The sequence below is a fragment of the Pezoporus flaviventris genome, unplaced genomic scaffold (genome assembly GCF_033815535.1).
Source record: "Pezoporus flaviventris isolate CSIRO_AGI_PZ_B2104156 unplaced genomic scaffold, CSIRO_AGI_Pfla_v1 ptg000007l, whole genome shotgun sequence".
NCBI classification, from domain to species: domain Eukaryota; kingdom Metazoa; phylum Chordata; class Aves; order Psittaciformes; family Psittacidae; genus Pezoporus; species Pezoporus flaviventris.
Genome location: NW_026892555.1, coordinates 41,404,455 through 41,423,861, shown reverse-complemented (window position 1 = coordinate 41,423,861; position 19,407 = coordinate 41,404,455). Strand labels below are relative to the sequence as shown.

Genomic DNA, 19,407 nt, shown 5'->3' with positions numbered 1-19,407 from the left:
CTTCCAGCCTGGGAACAGTGCTGGTGATACCGATGTTTTCGGTTGTTGCTAAGTGATGTTTACCCTGACCAAGGACTTTGTGAGGCTCATGCTCTGCCAGGGCTGAGGGGAAGCTGTGAGGAAGCAGAGACAGGGCGCCTGACCCAGGCTAGCCAAGGAGGTATTCCATACCACAGCACGTGATGGCCGGGGTGGGGGGTAACTGGGAGTTACCCGGAAGGACACAGGCTTCTGGGTGGGACTCGTTTCTTGGCCAGTGGTATCTTATTCTCTTCCCTTGTTATTTTCTCTTATCATTGTTGTCGTTGGTGGTAGCAGTGGTGATTTGTGTTGTACATTGGTTGCTGGACTGTTCTTGTCTCAGCCCGTGGGAGATGCACTCTCTCGATCCTCCTCCCCGTTCCTCCGGGAGCGGGGAAGGGGAGAGCCCTGGGCGGGGGGGGGGAGGCCCTCGATTTCTCTCAGCCTGGCACCACTCACTGGGAGTGAGTGAACAAGCTGTCTGGCTAGGGTTTAAACCCCTTTTTGGCACCCAACATGGGGCACGAGGGGTTGAGATAATGACAGACCTGACCAGATTAATAGTCGCTCATCACAATGCTGGTTTATTGGCTCTCAAGGTTGTTCCTCTTGATCTCACAGTTTCAGTATATCATATCTTACTTCCATCCGGTATTTGCTGTATTAGTGTTTTTCATGTATGGGGCTTGGGCTAAGGTTTTTGTCTCCTTGTACTTTATGGTAATGACTTGTAATACAATAGAATCCTTGATCATGAAACTGATCTGGCTTATGTTCCCAGTGTGGTCACCACCTTTATACTTTGGGAGGTATATAATAGAAGTGCTTAGCAGTTACACATCTTTTTTCTCCTGCTCAGTTGCTCAACCTGTGAAGGAGACATCCTTCTACCCTCCCAGTCCTCCCCCCAGACCATTTACATTTGAGAGTTCTGAAGTTTTTGAATGGCCTTTTAATGCTGTTGAGACTTGTTTGCTGATGGTGATGGGAATCACCATGCTAGCACGCATACAGAGTGTGTTTTGCCCACTACTGATTTCAAGAGTTAAGCAGAGTCAGGTTTGAGTCTTGTCTGGGGTCAAACGACAATGTAGGAGGACCAAGAGATTTTCCCTGAGGCTGGACAGTCATGAGTGGCAGGGTGTGTGGGATAGTATGGGCGAGTATCTAGGTCAGTGGGCCCCTCCAGTACTTTGGAATTTCACTACCAAACAACTGCAAAATCTGGAAAAATGAGTAAAACACTTAAATGAGGTGTGTGGTCATTCTGGCCATACCAGAGATGGACAAATCATGGCAACATGCTGGGGCTTGGCCTATGCTTACAGGGCCTTGTTCAACACTATCCAGCACCTTCAAAAGGAAAAGAATGTTGGTGGATCTGAGGGCAAAGCAACAGTCAGCGCAGCTACTCCAGCTCCAAGCACAGCAGCTTCACCAGCCCCAGTGACAAGTACAGTCGCTACTCAAACTTTGGCTGCAATGAACAGAGCAGCTACCCCAGTGGCAAGTACAGCAGCTGCTCAAACTTCGACTGCAACAGACAGCACGGTTGCCCCAGCTCCAAGTACAGCAGCTGCACCACCCCCAGCAACAAGTACAGTTGCTACTCAAACCACAGTGACACTGCAGCCAAACCAGAGGACCAATTTGTACCAATATCGGTTACCCCTGTACGCAAGAGAACAAGCAAAAAAGAGGCAAGAAGGGTGAAGCAAGATGAAGAACCAATGAATTCACCACCCAGTCCAGAATCTGATCAGGAGTCATCATCACATGATGAAGAAGAATAAAAAGAGGTGACTTCTCGACCTCGGACCTCAACCGAGCTACGGAATATGCGAAAAGATTTTACCCGTCAACCAGGGGAGCACATCATCACCTGGTTACTCCGATGCTGGGACAATGGGGCCGATGGTCACGAACTAGAAGGTACAGAAGCCAAGCAGCTGGGATCACTTGCTAGAGAAGGGGGAATTGACAGAGCAATTGCAAGAGAGAAAAAGTCCCTCAGCCTTTGGAGGAGGCTCTTGGCAGCTGTGAAAGAAAGGTTTCCATACAAGGACGATGTTATGAGTCGTTCGGCCAAGTGGACTACTATAGACAAAGGCATCCAGTCTCTGAGGGAATCAGCCATAGTAGAGATGATCTATCACATCAAGCCGAATAACGGGGATACACCTATAGATCCAGATGAAGTTGAATGTACACGACCCATGTGGCGAAAACTTACACGGAATGCACCGTCATCGTATGCCCATTCATTGGCAACAGTAACCTGGAATGACATAGTACCACTAACAGTGGATGAAATGCTTCATAAACTCCGAGAGTTCGAAGACAGTCTCACCCCTTCCATCATCTCAGCTGTGGAAAAACTGTCCCAGGACCTCAAACAATTGAGGGACGATCTATCTGATTTATCCAGCTCCTCACGTGTGCCAACATACGTCTCAGCTATTAACAAAAGGCGTCTATTGTTCGAGAGAGGAGATACAGGAGGTGTACGCCACGGGCTACCCTATGGTTTTACCTGCTGGATCACGGAGAAGACATGACAAAGTGGGATGGGAAACCTACTTCAGCTTTGGAGGAACGGGTGAGTGAATTAAAGAGGGGAGCAAGGGCCAAGACTGATCGTCCCATGAGAGCTACAGCTTCAGTCTCTGGTGAGCAATTTCCCAGATGGAGTGGAAGAGCTGATTTTACTCCAGCTCCTGTGATAACAAAGAATAATCCCTTTCACCACGACTTAAGTGTCCAACGTTGTGATGACCTTTAGAGGGGCCCTGCCTCCAGCCAGATGGAGATAGGGGACAGTCGAATTTACTGGACTGTGTGGATCAGATGGCCTGGCACATCAGTCCCACAGAAGTATAAGGCTGTAGTAGATACCGGTGCACAGTGTACCCTGATGCCATCAAGCTGTCAAGGGGTGGAACCCATTTATATCTCTGGAGTGACAGGAGGATCCCAAGAGTTGACTGTGCTGGAGGCTGAAATCAGCCTGACTGGGAGGGAGTGGCACAAGCACCCTGTTGTGACTGGTCCAGAGGCTCCATGCATCCTCGGCATAGACTACCTCAGGGGTAGACTGCCCCAGGGGTGGAAACACAGCCCTGCCATTTGCCATGGACTGATCCAGACTGCACTGGAACAGGGGCAAGCTCCAGAACACCTGCAATACATTGATGGCATTATTGTGTGGGGCGATACAGCGGAAGAAGTCTTTGAGAAAGGGAGGAAAATAATCCAAATCCTGCTGAAAGCCGGTTTTGCCATAAAATGGAGTAAGGTCAAGGGACCTGCACAGGAGATTCAATTTTTGGGAATAAAATGGCAAGATGGATGTAGACAGATCCCCACAGATGTGATCAACAAGAAAACAGCAGTGTCTCCACCAACTAATAAGAAAGAAACGCAAGCTTTCTTGGGTGCTGTGGGGTTCTGGAGAATGCACATCCCAAATTACAGTTTGATTGTAAGCCCTCTCTATCATGTGACCCGGAAGAAGAATGATTTTAAATGGGGCCCTGAGCAGCAACAAGCCTTTGAGCAAATTAAACTCAAATAGGAAATCTCAGTCGTCCAGGCATTCTAGAAGTCATCATGGACTGGCCAGAGGGCAAAGATTTTGGAATGTCACCAGAGGAGGAGGCGGTGCGCGCTGAAGAGGCTCCACCATATAATAAACTGTCAGAAAGTGAAAAGCAGTATGCCTTGTTTACTGATGGGCCTTGCCATATTGTGGGAGAACATCGGAGATGGAAGGCAGCTGTATGGAGTCCTGGACGACAAGTTGCAGAAACTGCTGAAGGAGAGGGTGAATCGAGTCAGTTTGATGAGGTGAAAGCCATCCAGCTGGCCCTGGACATTGCTGAACGAGAAGAGTGGCCAGTACTTTACCTCTATATTGACTCATGGATGGTGGCAAATGCCCTGTGGGGGTGGTTGAAGCAATGGAAGCAGAGCAACTGGCAATGCAGAGGTAAACCCATCTGGGATGCTGCACTGTGGAAAGATATTGCTGCCCGGGTGCAGAACCTGGTGGTGAAGGTACGTCATGTAGATGCCCATGTACCCAAGAGTCGGGCCACTGAGGAACACCAGAACAACCAACAAGTGGATAAAGTGGCTAAGATTGAAGTGGCTCAGATGGACTTAGATTGGCAACATAAAGGTGAATTATTTTTGGCCCGGTGGGCCCATGACACTTCAGGCCATCAGGGCAGAGATGCAACATACAGATGGGCTCGTGATCGAGGGGTGGACTTAACAATGGACACTCTTGCCCAGGTTATTGATGAGTGTGAAACATGTGCTGCAATTAAACACGCCAAATGGTTAAAGCCTCTTTGGTATGGAGGACGATGGTTGAAGTATAAATATGGGGAGGCCTGGCAGATTGACTATATCACACTGCCGACAACCTGCCAAAGCAAGCGCCATGTGCTTACCATGGTGGAAGCCACCGGGTGACTGGAAACATATGCTGTGCCCCAAACTCCTAATCAATCAGGTGCCTCATGCTGTTTGTTTTTTTTTTATTTTTACCAAGGGGTATTGTTGAATGTTTAAAGAAAAAATATTACTTGAATAATTACCAAAACTGATTTTGCACACTTGATTTTCACCTAGGATAAGAAGGGTAGAGTAAGGGCTGTTTCAAAAGGTATTCCAGCCCAATTTTCCCTACTTTTTCAGGAAAGGAATTTGCTTAAAGCTTGATGAGTTTGGTAGATGGCAGTAAGTTGTTCTGAGTTACTTATATCATTAAATACTCCAATTTAAGTTACGGCTTCCAGCACCCTTCCAACACGAACAATTCTCTGATTCTTATCAGATAAAAGCAAAAGATCTGGTATTATAGAACTCATAAATAATTTTGTATGTATTGTCCTTTCCAGTATTCTGAACAGTGGAATGAACTACATAGTGACCCAAATGTCGTATTATTCACATGAGCTTGTCAAAGTTTTCAACCTCTTCAATGAAAACTTTCTTCTTTTTTTATACGTAATTAGGAAGGAAGTATCTGGTATTTGTCTCTAAAATCAAATGATGTTTATTTTTGTTCAGTTGTTTTTTATCTAATGACTGAGTATTAACCTATTTCTTTATTCATTTTTATAGATAAAAAAAATCAACAGGAATTTTCCAGTAAACCAGCAGGTAAGAAAAAGAAAATTGGTGTTTGTCTTGTTTATAATTCTCATTTCAATTGTATTTAATTGTGTGGTAGCTGTGCATTGTTCTAGCTCAAGAATTCTCAGTAGATTTTCTTTAGGGAATACCTTGCTGCCTAAAAATAGGTAACTTTTTCTGAAGTCAAAGGGAACTGGAGTGTTTACTAAAAATATCATGCCTAATCTTTTAAAATTAACTTGTTCAATGCATGTATGTACTTACATATATGTATATATAATTTTTCTTCAGATTGCATTTTACTCTTTTTACTATAAAAGGGGGAATGGGATTGTTATGCTTTATGGAATTATCCATTAACGTTCTAAAAATTCATGAACTGTTGTCCAAATGAAGGCATAAAAAAGTATTTGCACAGGGTTATGGAGCAGGCTAGCAGCAGAACTTGGGGCAAGCTGACTCAACTGACAGTCTTGAAGTTCATTCATTGGCAGTCTCATATTAATTGCTTGGTTAATGTCTTTCTCACACTTAGGTATTAGTATCAAAATCTAATATATACGGTATATATAGTATAGCAAATCTAATATATATAGTGTATATATAGTATCAAATACCTATCAAAATTATTATCAAAAATGCATGTGAACCCTTTGATTTTATGCCTTTGTCTATGTAAACAAAATTTTCCATAGAATTTTCCATCATCAGTGATATTTCAAGTTAATCTTTCAACTGCTGTCTTCATCCTATTATGCTAAAAACGAGACATACTTAAATTCACTTAACAAATACCCATAGGTTCCTTTATGAGCACTAGTAGGGCAATTGAAGGTTATTTTCACTTAGAATTTACATATATGTATGTGTGTGTGTTCATGTACATATATATAGCCAAATAAAATTGATATGTATATATATTTATCTCTCTATGTATGTGGATTTTAATTAGTTGTTAAATATAACAGGGTGAAGGCAAATGTCAAACTAGAGTCAACTAACCAATCCAGTTAGTTAGAATTCCTTTATGAACATATTCTTGATTTGGAGAAGCAAATATTAGCACAGACATACACATTAGCATTACAATAAGGGAACAAATGAACCTGCATAGGTGTGGAAGCTACTGTAGCACTGGCAGTGTTATCCAAATGTCTCAATGTTGCAATAGGTTAAAAAGAGAAGAGAGAAAGTGATTAGGAAACTTTCTGACTGCATGTAATATAGCATCTTGTCTTTAAGACAGTAAGTATGAATGTAGGTCTGTCTGGAAAATTATTAGAAAAATAAATACATTTACTGAAATTTAAATGTTCAAAGGTCATGAGTATGGCTAAGAAAGTGATATGGACAGCATGAAGCAATAATTTCTGAGAATGGTGTTAATACATTAAATAGCAGTGGAAAGATGATGCAAAAAATACTGGAAGAGGATCACAAAGACAACATACTGATACAACATACTGTTGAAGAAGATTGTGAGAGGACAGGGAAATAAAATTTCCCCTTTCTGAACTGACAGTAATAAAGAAAGCCACTAGACGGTGGCAAAAAATTTAGAAAATTGGTTGTGTTTTCTATACTGGTACTTATGTACAGGCTACGCATAGTGCTATCTAAGAGAATATCATCATGTTGAGAAAAAAAAAAAAAAGCACTTGGTACTGAAAACATAATGTGCATTTTAAATATGCACTAAAAAGGGTACTATATTATATACAAAATTTCCATAATTCCAGATGAAAAATAATAAAGACCTCATAGCAGCGAGGCACAAAGAATAGAATATTTCAAGGTTTCAGCTAGAGGCTTCTCTGTTTGATCAGCGAAGGGAGAGGAAACTCATGTTTCCTTTTCTTGGAACTCATCACTGCTGTTCAGCTGTTATGCTGATTACAGCTAATCTCATCTCCCACAAGAGCCATCCTTAAGCAGTTGAGTTCTGAAAGGTGGCATCAGCTTCCCGACTAACCCTTTCCAAATGAGAAGAAAATACACCCTACCTTAATGAACTCTGGTGGTGTATTGAGGACAAGCACTGCCCATTCCTTTTCAATTCCCAGTCTTCACATTAGCCATCGTGAGTTTGTGAATGTGCTGATCTCAGCTGAAAATTGACTTGATAGCATCTAAGGAAATCAGTATTATATAGTCTTTCTTACAAAATCTTCTGATCCTTCTCAGGGTGGGAAACCAAATATATTGCCTCCAGTTACGGGAGATTTTACTACGCACTATGACCATCATTTGCTATTTGGATTATATTGAGATTTGACATTTACTGATTGCCACACTAGGAGGATGAATTGGTTACATCTGGTTTAGGTGCGCAGTGGAATTGAAAGTTTAGATCTAAATCTCATTCTTGCCTTCAATTCACTTCCTGTCCCTACATGTGCAAGTAAAAATGTTTCTAAATTGCTGTTGGGAAAGTAGTACCTTTCTGATTACACTTTAAAACTTCCTTTACTCAAAAAGCTAGCAGTGCAAAGCAGATTCAGTACCTGTCAAACCCAAGGAGCTGATTTTCCATTTTATTGGATTATGGCTGTGTTCACATATATGTTCACAAATGCAGCAAATGATAGCCTTTCGTTTCTCTACTACACAAACAAATGCTGAGTGTCAAGGTTTCACATGAAACAGAGATTAGAATATCTGGGCAGAGCAGTGTATTTAAAACTTTATTTTCTCACACTGAATGTTTTATCTCTATTAAGATGAATTCAAAGGCCCTTCACCTTTAATCAATGTTGAATTCATAAAAAAAAGGATAATGGGGAAGAATGCTATAATCCTTTAAGTTGAACACTGTTTCTCTTCTATCTGCTGCAACATGAGCATTTTTTGAAAGATTTGCCATGTCTCTGCAGAAGATAAGATGTTGTTAAATAATTTTAATTTTCATTTTTTAGGAGGAAACTTTCCCTCTAGAATTTCCCTGCATTTATGGAAAAAGAATTGGTAGCTCTCCTGTTCAAAGTTAACAGTTTATAGTGAGAATTATATGAGAATGAGACAGGGTCTGATTTCCTCTCCACAACTTTGTTTAACTCAGTTTTAAAACAGTATTATGGTATAATGGACTTGTGCCACACTAAGGCAAGTGGGACATAATTGTGTGTGTGAAACTCCACAGCACTTGATTGTCACGAATCCCAGTGTTTTTCAGGCATATTTACATCTTGATGACATTCACAAATACACATGGATATGCCCATTTTCTCTTGCTTTCAATACAATTTAATAAGAGCAACTACATGCAGCTGTACTAGATCAGCAACGTACTATCACCTCATATTTTGGCTTCCTAGGCTCAGTTCAGCTTGATTAAACTTATGCAGTTAGAACAATCTAATTTAAAATCACTTCTAAAACTTCTGCTTTGTGAGTTTACTTAATAAAACCTAACTTGTAAACAATGCATAAAGGTGAATACATGCAAATGACAGAGTGGCTGGCTTACCTGTCACTCAAGCCACTATCGTTTGCTGCATCTCTAAATGCTTAAAAAAGTGAATTGCGTTGCTCAGATGGACTGATAGAACCATGCCTGTTCTAAACATCTGTATGAAACACCCCCATTTTTTTTTTTTAATTGCAGTATAATAAGTTTCAAGATGACATTCCTATTGTATTAATATTTTTAAATTGGAATGATTGGAATGATTAAATAGAGTGTAATCAAAATAAATCAAGTCATTCTGCACATACATTTAGGACAGGATTTTGTTCCTTCTCCTGACATGTATTTTATAGAATCATAGAATAGTTAGGGTTGGAAAGGACCTTAAGATCATCTCGTTCCAACCCCCCTGCCATGGGCAGGGGCACCTCACACTAAACCATATCACCCAAGGCCTCTTCCAACCTGGTCTGGAACACCACCAGGGATGGAGCATTCACAGCTTCCCTGGGCAACCTATTCCAGTGCCTCACCACCCTTACAGTAAAGAATTTCTTCCTTATATCCAATCTAAACTTCCCCTGTTTAAGTTTTAATCCATTACCCCTTGTCCTATCACTACAGTCTCTAATGAAGAGTCCCTCCCCAGCATCCATATAGGCCGCCTTCAGATATTGGAAGGCTGCTATGAGGTCTATTTTCTTGTGTGGTTTTTGTTTTGTTTTTTTTTCTGGGTTGGGGGGGGGGGTATTATTTTTCTCTCCTGAAATTTGCATGACTGTTGATTTTTTTTTTTTTTTTAAACATGCCTTTACTATAGATCTTCAGAGTACCCATCCTGCAGCTCTTGACTGATAATTATTGAACTTTCAGGTCCTATGTTACATCTGCTCTATCACCATCTGTTGTCATAGTAAAGATTTGATCAGGTTTATTTTGAAGGAAATTCTCTAGAATTAAGCTTCTATTGTTAGATGTTTATAGAAACACACAGGGGGGGCTGAGTTCTTGCTGTTAAATTAAGCAGAATTGCACAATAGGGTGTAAATTGTGCTGTGCTAATTCCCCACGCTGTGTTGTCAGCCATCTATAGCGTGGATTATTACTCCATAGCGTAAACCCTTAAAAGGCTTATGTAGCTTATTAATATTTTATTGAGCTTTCTGTAAAATAAAAGGAATATATATATCTATATATAAAGATATGTTTCTTTAGTTGGCCTGTTCACTAAACAGTTTCTTAATTATTTTAGATGCTTCTGAGGCTCTCTCTATTATAAAAAACTATGCTTCCTATAGCCAAAGAAAAAAGTATTTTTCTTCTCTTTACACTGTAGACCAGAGTAGCTTTTGAACTTAGGACATAAAAGTCTTGGAAGGGCAATACACACCAACGGTTGCTAGAGATTTTAGACTGAGGAAACCATGTTGATTTTTGAGAGGAAGGTCAGAGTGCGTCCTGAAGACAGTGGATTACCTGAGGAGCTAGATGACATTCATGTTGTGAGTCACTGGATGCAGTTATTAGATAGCCATGATTATGTCCTAGAGCTTCATTCCCTGTATTTCATGAAAGGATGGAAGTAATTTGGACAACCACTGGAAATTCAGATGATAGAAAAAAGTGATTAGATCAAGTTCTTATTTAAATCTCAAGTTATAAGTCTCAAGCTGTGTATCAGATAATTTCTACATGTCCAGCAAATTCAGTTTGGCTCAAGTATGGAGTTCATCCTCATTTACATATTATTCTCATATGTCTTCTGGTATTTTTTTCTCATACTAACTCATTAGTATAGGAAGTATTAGTTATCTATTTTTTGTCTCTGCGATATTAATGTCACTACCTGAAAATTGTTTTCTGTCAAGGTATGTTTTGCCTGACCAAATTTAGAGACCACATCCATGTAGATCTGTGGCCAAATTTTAGTCAATACAGGGATGTATGTTCTGTATTCTTCACTAAAGGTTTGAATAGGGCAGATGAATTAGGGGGGGGTCTGAATGCTTTGCTTCTACTGTAGACATGTAAAATTTAGGGAAATGAACAGACATTTCCCGCGAGCAGGTGACTCACACGGGGCGGAGCCTGACGCAGCAGCACCAGCCCTGACTAGTTAAAAACCTGCCCCAGGGAGCGTGAGTGACCAGGAGTGCGACGAGCAGAGCGGGCAAACAGAGCGGGTTGAGAGCGGGCAAACAGAGCAGGTCGAGGCAGTTTGCACAGCAGTTCACGCAGGCAGGCGAGTGGGATGGTGAGCACTCATCGTATGATCAGGGCCTGGCCCGGCAGCTCTGCTCTGGCTGCCCCGGCGGTGGCCAGCGTAGGCACCCAGACAGAGCCGATGAGAGGGGAGGCTGCAGTGCAGAGCTCGGGGTGTAGAGAGTGCCTGCACTGGTCTGGTGAGGGAATGGTGCACAATGGGCAGGGCTGCACTCGGTGCTCCCTGGTGGAGGTCCTCCTGCAGCAGGTGGCTGAGCTGCGGGATGCTGTTAAGAGGCTGTGAGATGTCAGGGAAGCTGAGAGGAAGCAGGAATGCTTGCTGCAGGCCCAAACTGTGCAGGGGCCTCGAGCTTCACCTCTACCTCATGAAGGAAAGAAGGAGGCCGTTAACCTGGGAAGCTGGGAATTAGTGACAAAAAAAAAAGCAACAAAAAAAGAAGGAAAAGGACAACAAAAAGCAAGGGGCTTCCCCCTAAATCCCCTGTCCCCACGCAGAACCGCTTTGCTGTCCTGCAGGGGGCTAATGAGGAAATGCACTCGAGCCAGAAACAGCCGGCTGATGCCCTGGTAAAGAAGATCTCTACTGGTGCTGCTAGGGAAAAGCGGCGGGTCATAGTAGTAGGGGACTCTACACTGAAAGGGACAGAAGCACTCGTCTGCCAGCCAGACCCCGTCTCAAGGTAGGTGTGTTGCCTACCAGGGGCATGGATCAGGGATGTGGCAGAGAGGCTGCCTGCTCTGGTAAGTCCCACGGACTATTACCCACTCCTGGTGATACATGTGGGTGCTAGGGAAATAGATAGTAGTAGCCTGGGGAACATGAGGACTACCAGAGCCCTGGGGGAGGTGGTTAGGGGCTCTGGAGCTCAGGTTGTCTTTTCATCAATTCTCCAGGATACAGGGGAGGACCTAAAAAAAGGTAGGAGGATTGGTCAGGTTAATAAATGGTTAAAAGGGTGGTGTCATAGTCAGGGGTTTGGGTGTCTTGAACACAGGACCCAAGCTTGTAGGCCAGGTCTAGTGGGAGCTGGTGGAGCTGGTCTGGTAAAGAAGGGAAAGAGCAGTTTTGGTAGGAGGCTTGCCAGACTGGTCAAGAAAACTTTAAACTAGATGTGTTGGGGGAAGGGTGCATCATTCCATTCCAACACACCCAGTCAGTTGCCAGCACCTATAATAAATTCTCAGAGCAATGTAAAGATATCCTAGCCACTCCAGCCAATGATCCAGCTTCATTTGGAGCTTGGCTCAGATGCCTCTATACAAATGCCCATAGCATGGGGAACAAACAAGAGGAATTAGAGATGTGTGCACGTCTATGGGGGTATGATATAATAGGTATCACACAAACATGGTGGGACGGCTCCTACGATTGGAATGTTGGAATGGAAGGTTACAGGCTCTTTAGAAAAGACAGGCCCAGCAGGCGGAGAGGGGGAATTGCCCTTTATGTTAGGGATAGGCTGGAGAGTATGGAACTCTGTCTGGGGACAGGTGAGCAGTCCACAGAGAGTTTGTGGGTCAGGGTTAAAGGGAATATAGCTGTGGGAGACATTACTGTGGGGATCTGTTACAGACCGCCTGATCAAGGAGAACCTGCGGATGAAGCACTCCATAGACAGATAGGAAAAGCCTCACGCTCGCAGGCCCTTGTTCTCATGGGGGACTTCAACCACCCTGACATCTGTTGGAAGGACGGTACGGCCTGGCACAAGCAATCCAGGAGGTTCCTCGATTGTGTGGAAGACAACTTCCTTCTGCAAGTAATAGAGGAGCCGACAAGGAGAGGTGCTATGCTTGACCTCGTGCTCACCAGCAGGGAAGTGCTCGTTGGAAATGTGACGCCCCAGGGCAGCCTTGGGTGCAGCGATGATGAGATGCTCGAATTTGACAGTGAGGAGAGCGTGCAGCAAGCTCACTGCCCTGGACTTCAAAAGAGCAGACTTTGGCCTCTTCAGGAACCTGCTTCGGAAGGTTCCATGGGATACAACCCTAGAGGGCAGAGGGGCCCAAGACTGTTGGTCGATATTCAAGGATCACCTACTACAAGCTCAGGAGTGTTGCACCCCATCTAGAAGAAAGTGCAGCAGGAGGGCCAGGAGACCTCCTTGGATGGACAAGGAGCTCCTGAGGAAAATTCAAATGAAAAAAGAGACTTATAATAAGTGGAAGCAAGGACAGGTGGCATGGGAAGAATACAGGGATGTTGTCTGGGAAGCTAGGGACCAGGTTAGGAAAGCTAAGGCCCAGTTACAGTTAAACTTAGCTAGAGGTATTAAAGATAACAGGAAGGGATTCTACAAGTAAAAAACAGACTAGGGAGAATATAGGCCCCTGCAGGAAGCTCTCGGGAGAACTGGCTACACAGGATTTGGAGAAGGCTGAGGTTCTGAATGACTTCTTTGCCTTTGTCTTCACTGGCAAAGGCTCTGACTGCACCACCCAAGTCTTGGAAGGCAGATGCAGGGACAGTGAGAATGAAGACCTTGGGCCCACTGTAGGAGAGGAACTTGTTCGAGACCATCTTAAAAATCTGAACGTGCACAGGTCCATGGGTCCTGATGAGATGCATCTGTGGGTCCTGAAGGAGCTGGTGAATGAAGTTGCTAAGCCGCTGGCCATCATATTTGAGAAATCATGGCAGTCAGGTGAAGTTCCCAATGACTGGAAAAAGGGAAATATAACCCCCATCTTCAAGAAGGGGAAAATGGATGACCCGGGAAACTACAGACCAGTCAGTCTCACCTCTGTGCCTGGCAAAATCTTGGAGCAGATTCTCCTGGAAGGCATGCTAGGGCACATGAGAAACAACAAGGTGCTTGGTGACAGCCAGCATGGCTTCACTAAGGGGAAATCCTGCCTGACCAATTTGGTGGCCTTCTATGATGGGGCTACAGAACTGACGGACGGGGGTAGAGCAGTTGATGTCATCTACCTGGACTTGTGTAAAGCGTTCGACACTGTCCCATATGACATCCTTGTCTCTAAATTGGAGTGACATCAATTTGATGGATGGACCACTCAGTGGATAAAGAACTGGCTAGATGGCCACATGCAAAGAGTTGTGGTCAATGGCTCAACGTCCAGCTGGAGACCAGTAACGAGCTGCGTCCCTCAGGGATCGGTGTTGGGACCGGTCTTGTTTAACATCTTCATCACTGACATGGACAGTGGGATTGAGTGTGCCCTCAGCAAGTTTGCCGATGACACCAAGCTGTGTAGTTCGGTTGATACCCTGGAGGGAAGGAATGCCATCCAGAGGGACCTTGACATGCTTGTGAGGTGGGCTGATGCCAACCTCATGAAGTTTAACCATGCCAAGTGCAAGGTCCTACACCTGGGTCGGAGCAATCCCAGGCACAGCTACAGGTTGGGCAAAGAAGAGATTCAGAGCAGCCCTGCGGAGAAGGACTTGGGGGTGTTGGTTGATGAGAAAATGAACATGGGCAGGCAGTGTGCGCTTGCAGCCCAGAACGCCAACCATATCCTGGGCTGCATCAAAAGGAGCATGACCAGCAGGTCGAAGGAGGTGATCCTGCCCCTCTACTCTGCTCTTGTGAGACCTCACCTGGAGTCTTGTGTGCAGTTCTGGTGTCCTCGACATAAAAAGGACATGGAACTGTTGGAACAAGTCCAGAGAAGGGCCATGAGGATGGTCAGGGGACTGGAGCACCTCCTGTATGAAGACAGGGTGAGGAAGTTGGGGCTGTTCAGCCTGGAGAAGAGAAAGCTGTGTGGGGACCTTATAGCAGCCTTCCAGTACCTGAAGGGGGCCTATATGGATGCTGGGGAGGGACTCTTCATTAGAGACTGTAGTGATAGGACAAGGGGTAATGGGTTAAAACTTAAACAGGGGGAGTTTGGATATAAGGAGGAAATTCTTTCCTGTAAGTGTGGTGAGGCACTGGAATAGGTTGCCCAGGAAGGTTGTGAATGCTCCATCCCTGGCAGTGTTCAAGACCAGGTTGGATGAGGCCTTGGGTGATATGATTTAGCATAAGGTGTCCCTGCCCACGGCAGGGGGGTTGGAACTAGATGATCTTAAGGTCCTTTCCAACCCTAATTATTCTATGATTCTATGATTCTATAACTAAATTTTACTAAGTGGAATACTAAATTGATAAACAGGTAAACAAATGTTACTTATTTTCTCCTTCTGATAGAAGTGTTACTAGGTATCGTACATATTTTAGTGACCTTTCAAGGGTAGATTACAAGCAGGGTTTAGGAATCTGTGGGAAAGTGGTGCGATGCCTAGCTGTTACCCATCTGGTTCATGAAGAATGTAGAAACATCATGTTAAGATCCAAAACAGCCAGTGTGTAGTTCTACCTTGTACATCTCACATGGACAAATCTGATAGCTCTTTACTCTTTGTGGTTTAGGGGTCTGAGTTCAAAGCTCATAATGCTTCCACAAAGACTGTAATAAATTGATAGAATTTTTTGCACTAAATAGCTAGCTAGTAGGATAGATATTTAGACAAGATAAGTAGATAAATACACATACTTTATGAAAGAATATGTTTATGCCTATTTTTGAGTGACAGTCATAGTTTAAATATATTCAACCAGCATGTGGACAGCTTGATCTACTGCTTTCCAGATTAAGGTGCTCTTACCAAATCTTTTGTCTAGCTGTAGGCTTCTCTCAGGTTTTAAATCAGGCTCTTTCTGATCCCACAGTTCTTGTGTATCTTCCAACAGGAGCTGTATGCCTTGGATTTTATCTTGATAGTTAGATTAGAAGAGGAAAGATGCACGTTTGACACACAATTTGCAAGTGCTGTAATTGGTAGGTTGCCATAATAAGGGCTTTCCCTTCACTTGCTGCTTTTTGCAACAATGTGATCTTAACATTTTGTCATAAACCTGACCTTGCCTGTCGGCATGCAGGATTGTTCCAAATTAGATGCCTCCCCCCCGCACCCCAACAGATTTAGACAGAGGAATCATTGTTTCCTGATTTGTCATAAAGCTTTAATATGGACAAAATTTAACAAACACAGCTCTTCCCAGAAGCATAATTCTGTATCTGTGATGAGGTTAGACTGTGAGAAATCACTGAGTTTAAACAGCAGTTCAAGGTATTGCTTTTGTTACATCATTTTATCCCTGTGTTCTGTTCATATGCATGACATAATTAAATTTGGATCTGATATTTTGCCATTTACCAAAACACTCAAGACATGTACCTGAATAGGACACTTAAAGGGATGCCTGAGATTTTAAAGACAGACTTTGGGGTGGAGTTGTATATTTATGGTGTCTGAACTGGAAACATAAATAGCAAATGTTTTTATTTTTTTATTCCAATAGAATAAATTCTTGCATTCTTTTAATGTATGTTATTGTTGGACAGGATTTTTAGCTACTATTCAAACAGACCAACAAAGCAGGAGGACAGGAAATAAATTCCATCATCCTTGTTTAACAATAGGTGCTGTCGTGGTTTAAACCCAGTCAGGTAACTCATTCACTCACACCCCCCCCCCCCCCCCCCTTCTTTCCCTCCCCCTACTCCCGGAGGGACGGAGAGGAGAATCGAAGAGAATGCAACTCCCACGGGTTGAGATAAGAACAAGAGAATAAAACACCTCACCACCAGCCGACCAATAACTCGCCCCCCAAGCCCGACCAAGCTCTGACCGATACCTCCTCCAACCCTGCAGTCTCCCAGCCCTTCCGGCTAACTCCCAGTTACATCCTGGGCATGACGTGCTGTGGTATGGAATACCTCTTTGGTCAGTTTGGGTCAGGTGTCCTGTCTCTGCTTCCTCCCGGCTTCCCCTCCTCCCTGGCAGAGCATGAGCCTCACAAAGTCCTTGGCCAAACCAAAACATCGCTATCAGTTCTGTTCCCAGGCCGAAAGTCAAAACACAGCACTGCACCAGCTACCAAGAAGGGGAAAAATGACTGCTACTGCTGAACCCAGGACAGGTGCCTTGAATGATGCATATGCTCTATACGACTCTGCTCTGACAAGTTCCTGAAAAGTGGTAATAAAGGGAAGAAACAACAAAAAGAGAGAAATTGAATCACCATGTCCACAAAATCTATAGGTCATGTTTTTGGTTTGCTTGTTTTGGTTTGGTTTGGTTTGTTTTTTTTTTCTTTAAAGTTATACTTAGAAAGATTAGCTATGAGGAAGGCTTTGTTCTTTCCTCTAACCTCACCTTAAATCCAGAATCATTAATATCCATGACTTACCAGATAAGCATTTGTTCTGTCTGGCTATTTTGGAATTTTTATTGAAGGCTGAGGCTAGAAATAAATATACTGCAACATGCAGTTCTTTATTATAATGTCTCTTTTATTGTATCAAGTGAATGTAAAAGTTCCCAAGAATAACATTAATTAAGTAGATTAGAATGGAGGTGTTCAATAAGCCTATACACACAGCATTCCTTGGGGAATTGTGTCATCTAAATAAATTAATTGGAATCAATGAACCATGTACTTTAACTGTAGATCTTCTATTGAAGAGGCATATGGGACTCAAAAGGCTGAAAGAAAGTATTTTTAATTACAGTTTACTTCAAGAGGAGCACTGAATAGGTATTTCATTGTTTTCTCATTCAATTGTTTTACATCTGTGCAGGTGATTGGTGCTTCGTATTATACCCTGTGAAAAGGAAAAATATGTAATTTCTCAAAATTCTAGTAACAGTGACTAAACATAATTCTGTGGACCACAGATAAGGATCTTTTCCCTTTCATCACAGTAATAGTCCATGGTACCAATGATACAGTTGCTACCTTAATTTCAGAAAATAGTTGTGAAGAAGGAAAAACAAAAGCAAAAACAAAACCCAAGAATCACTGGGTTTTAATCACTGAAAATTTCTGAAGAAAATCAGACAATAAAATTAATGGAAAAAAATATTAAAAAAATGAGTTAACTGCAAATTCAGAAACATCTGCTAGAAAATCATAGTATAAGGACACTTTTTTTTGTCCTTTTAAACAGTTACATTTCCTGGAAGGAGGTGCTGTTTGTGCTCAGTATCTGTTATATCTTGGGTGCATTAGAGAACTTTTGCATTCAGTCTTACTGTTTTGGGAAACAATTTATTAAGTCCATCATAATTTATGACACAGCAGATAGAAATTTGACAGCAGCAAATAGGGAAACTATTCTCAGGAGCTGAGAACTTTAACAATATTTATTTATTAAATAATAAATGTTTTGCTTGTTGGAGTATCAGTAATGCTAGGTTTAGAACTAGAAAAAACATCCATATTTACTTACAAAGAATGATTCTGGAAAATGGTACAGGTCTGGAGAGGTCAAAAGGCCTGAAGAAGTATATAGGCAGTGTTGTGGCCAGGAACTTCTGACTAAGGTCTAGACAGACATCCAGCTTCTTTCACTAAAACAGGTCTCTCTGCCTGATAGATCTGGTGGTGTGTAAGTGCTGAGTGTCCAGAGTCATTCAATCCAGCTGGCATTCTGAGAGTACCCTGAAGTTCATCAGGATTAAGATGCAACAGTACACAGCTTCTAGCTACTTTCTTTAAATATACTCCCCATGATTTGTTTAAAAACATACTCCTTATGATACTTGCTTAATAGAAGCAATAGTCATTAGTCACTCCAACATATTGCTCCCACGAGCTTGCCTTCATGGTGGTAGGTGAGATAATATGGCGTCCTCTCCTTCCCCTCCTGTTGAAGCAGTCTGCCATTCAAAATCAACCCCAGACAGTGGGAAAGAAGAGTATGCAAATAGGATCCAGACCTCTGAGACTATGCAAAAAGGCCTTGAAGAAAAAGATCTCTCTTTGAAAGGAGAGACTTCCAGCTAGGTATTAATTATGAGTTTACATTGATCAGTTGTTTAATAATGCTCCTGTAGGCCATTATCCGTTCTTCACAGGGCCTTGAACTATTCCATCAGGATCTCTCCCTCAACCATATAGATGGCACCCACAGCTGATTTTTTATGTTGTCTTATACGTGGGTGAAGGAGCCTGCCTGTCCCTCTGTAGAACCACTAAGTATGTAAGTGGTAATTGTGTTTTCTGAGAGCCCTGAGAAAACCTAAAGAACACTTTAAGCTTGATAATCAGATTGGACAGAAAATAATTGTTTCTCAGTATAAACAGCAAAAGCTGTTTTCCAAATATATATAGTACTATATTTGGAGTAGCTATTTCAAATAATAGCTATTTTCATCCATTTATAAGTGTTGCCATTTAAATGACTAAGAATGGAATCTAAAAATTTGGCCCCCTAATAATTGTCACCCAGAATTATTCCCTAGAATTCTGATATTGTTTTCAGTATTTAAATATAATATTTTAAGTCTAAACAGGCTTTTGTATGCTTACATATATATCTGCACTGCTAATTTTTTTGAATAGTTCAAACTGAAATCTCACAAAGGTGTAAAAAGATTTTGAAGTCAGATCTTGTGAATTCATTTTTACCAAAAAAGGGATTTCTGACAGATATGTTTACTTTGCTGTGCAAGCAGCAACACCAGAGATTTAAAAGCCAGCTTTAAGCATGCACTATTTGCAGTTTTATTCTGGCTTTGTGAACACTTTGAAGTGTAAACATCTAATTCTATAGAAATGTAATGCTAATGTTATGCAAACTCAAAGTGTGTG

General features: G+C 42.5%; 1 protein-coding gene across 6 annotated transcripts in view; it reads left to right on the top strand.

Moving 5' to 3' along the window:
- The window catches only part of SNTG1 (syntrophin gamma 1), a 319,254-nt gene that overhangs the window by 242,996 nt on the left and 56,851 nt on the right, over window positions 1-19,407 (top strand). For all 6 annotated transcript variants that reach the window (XM_061448505.1, XM_061448506.1, XM_061448504.1 and 3 more), the window contains one exon: window positions 5,155-5,193. In XM_061448505.1, coding sequence (XP_061304489.1) covers window positions 5,155-5,193 — 39 coding nt within the window. The remainder of the gene's footprint in view (window positions 1-5,154; window positions 5,194-19,407) is intronic.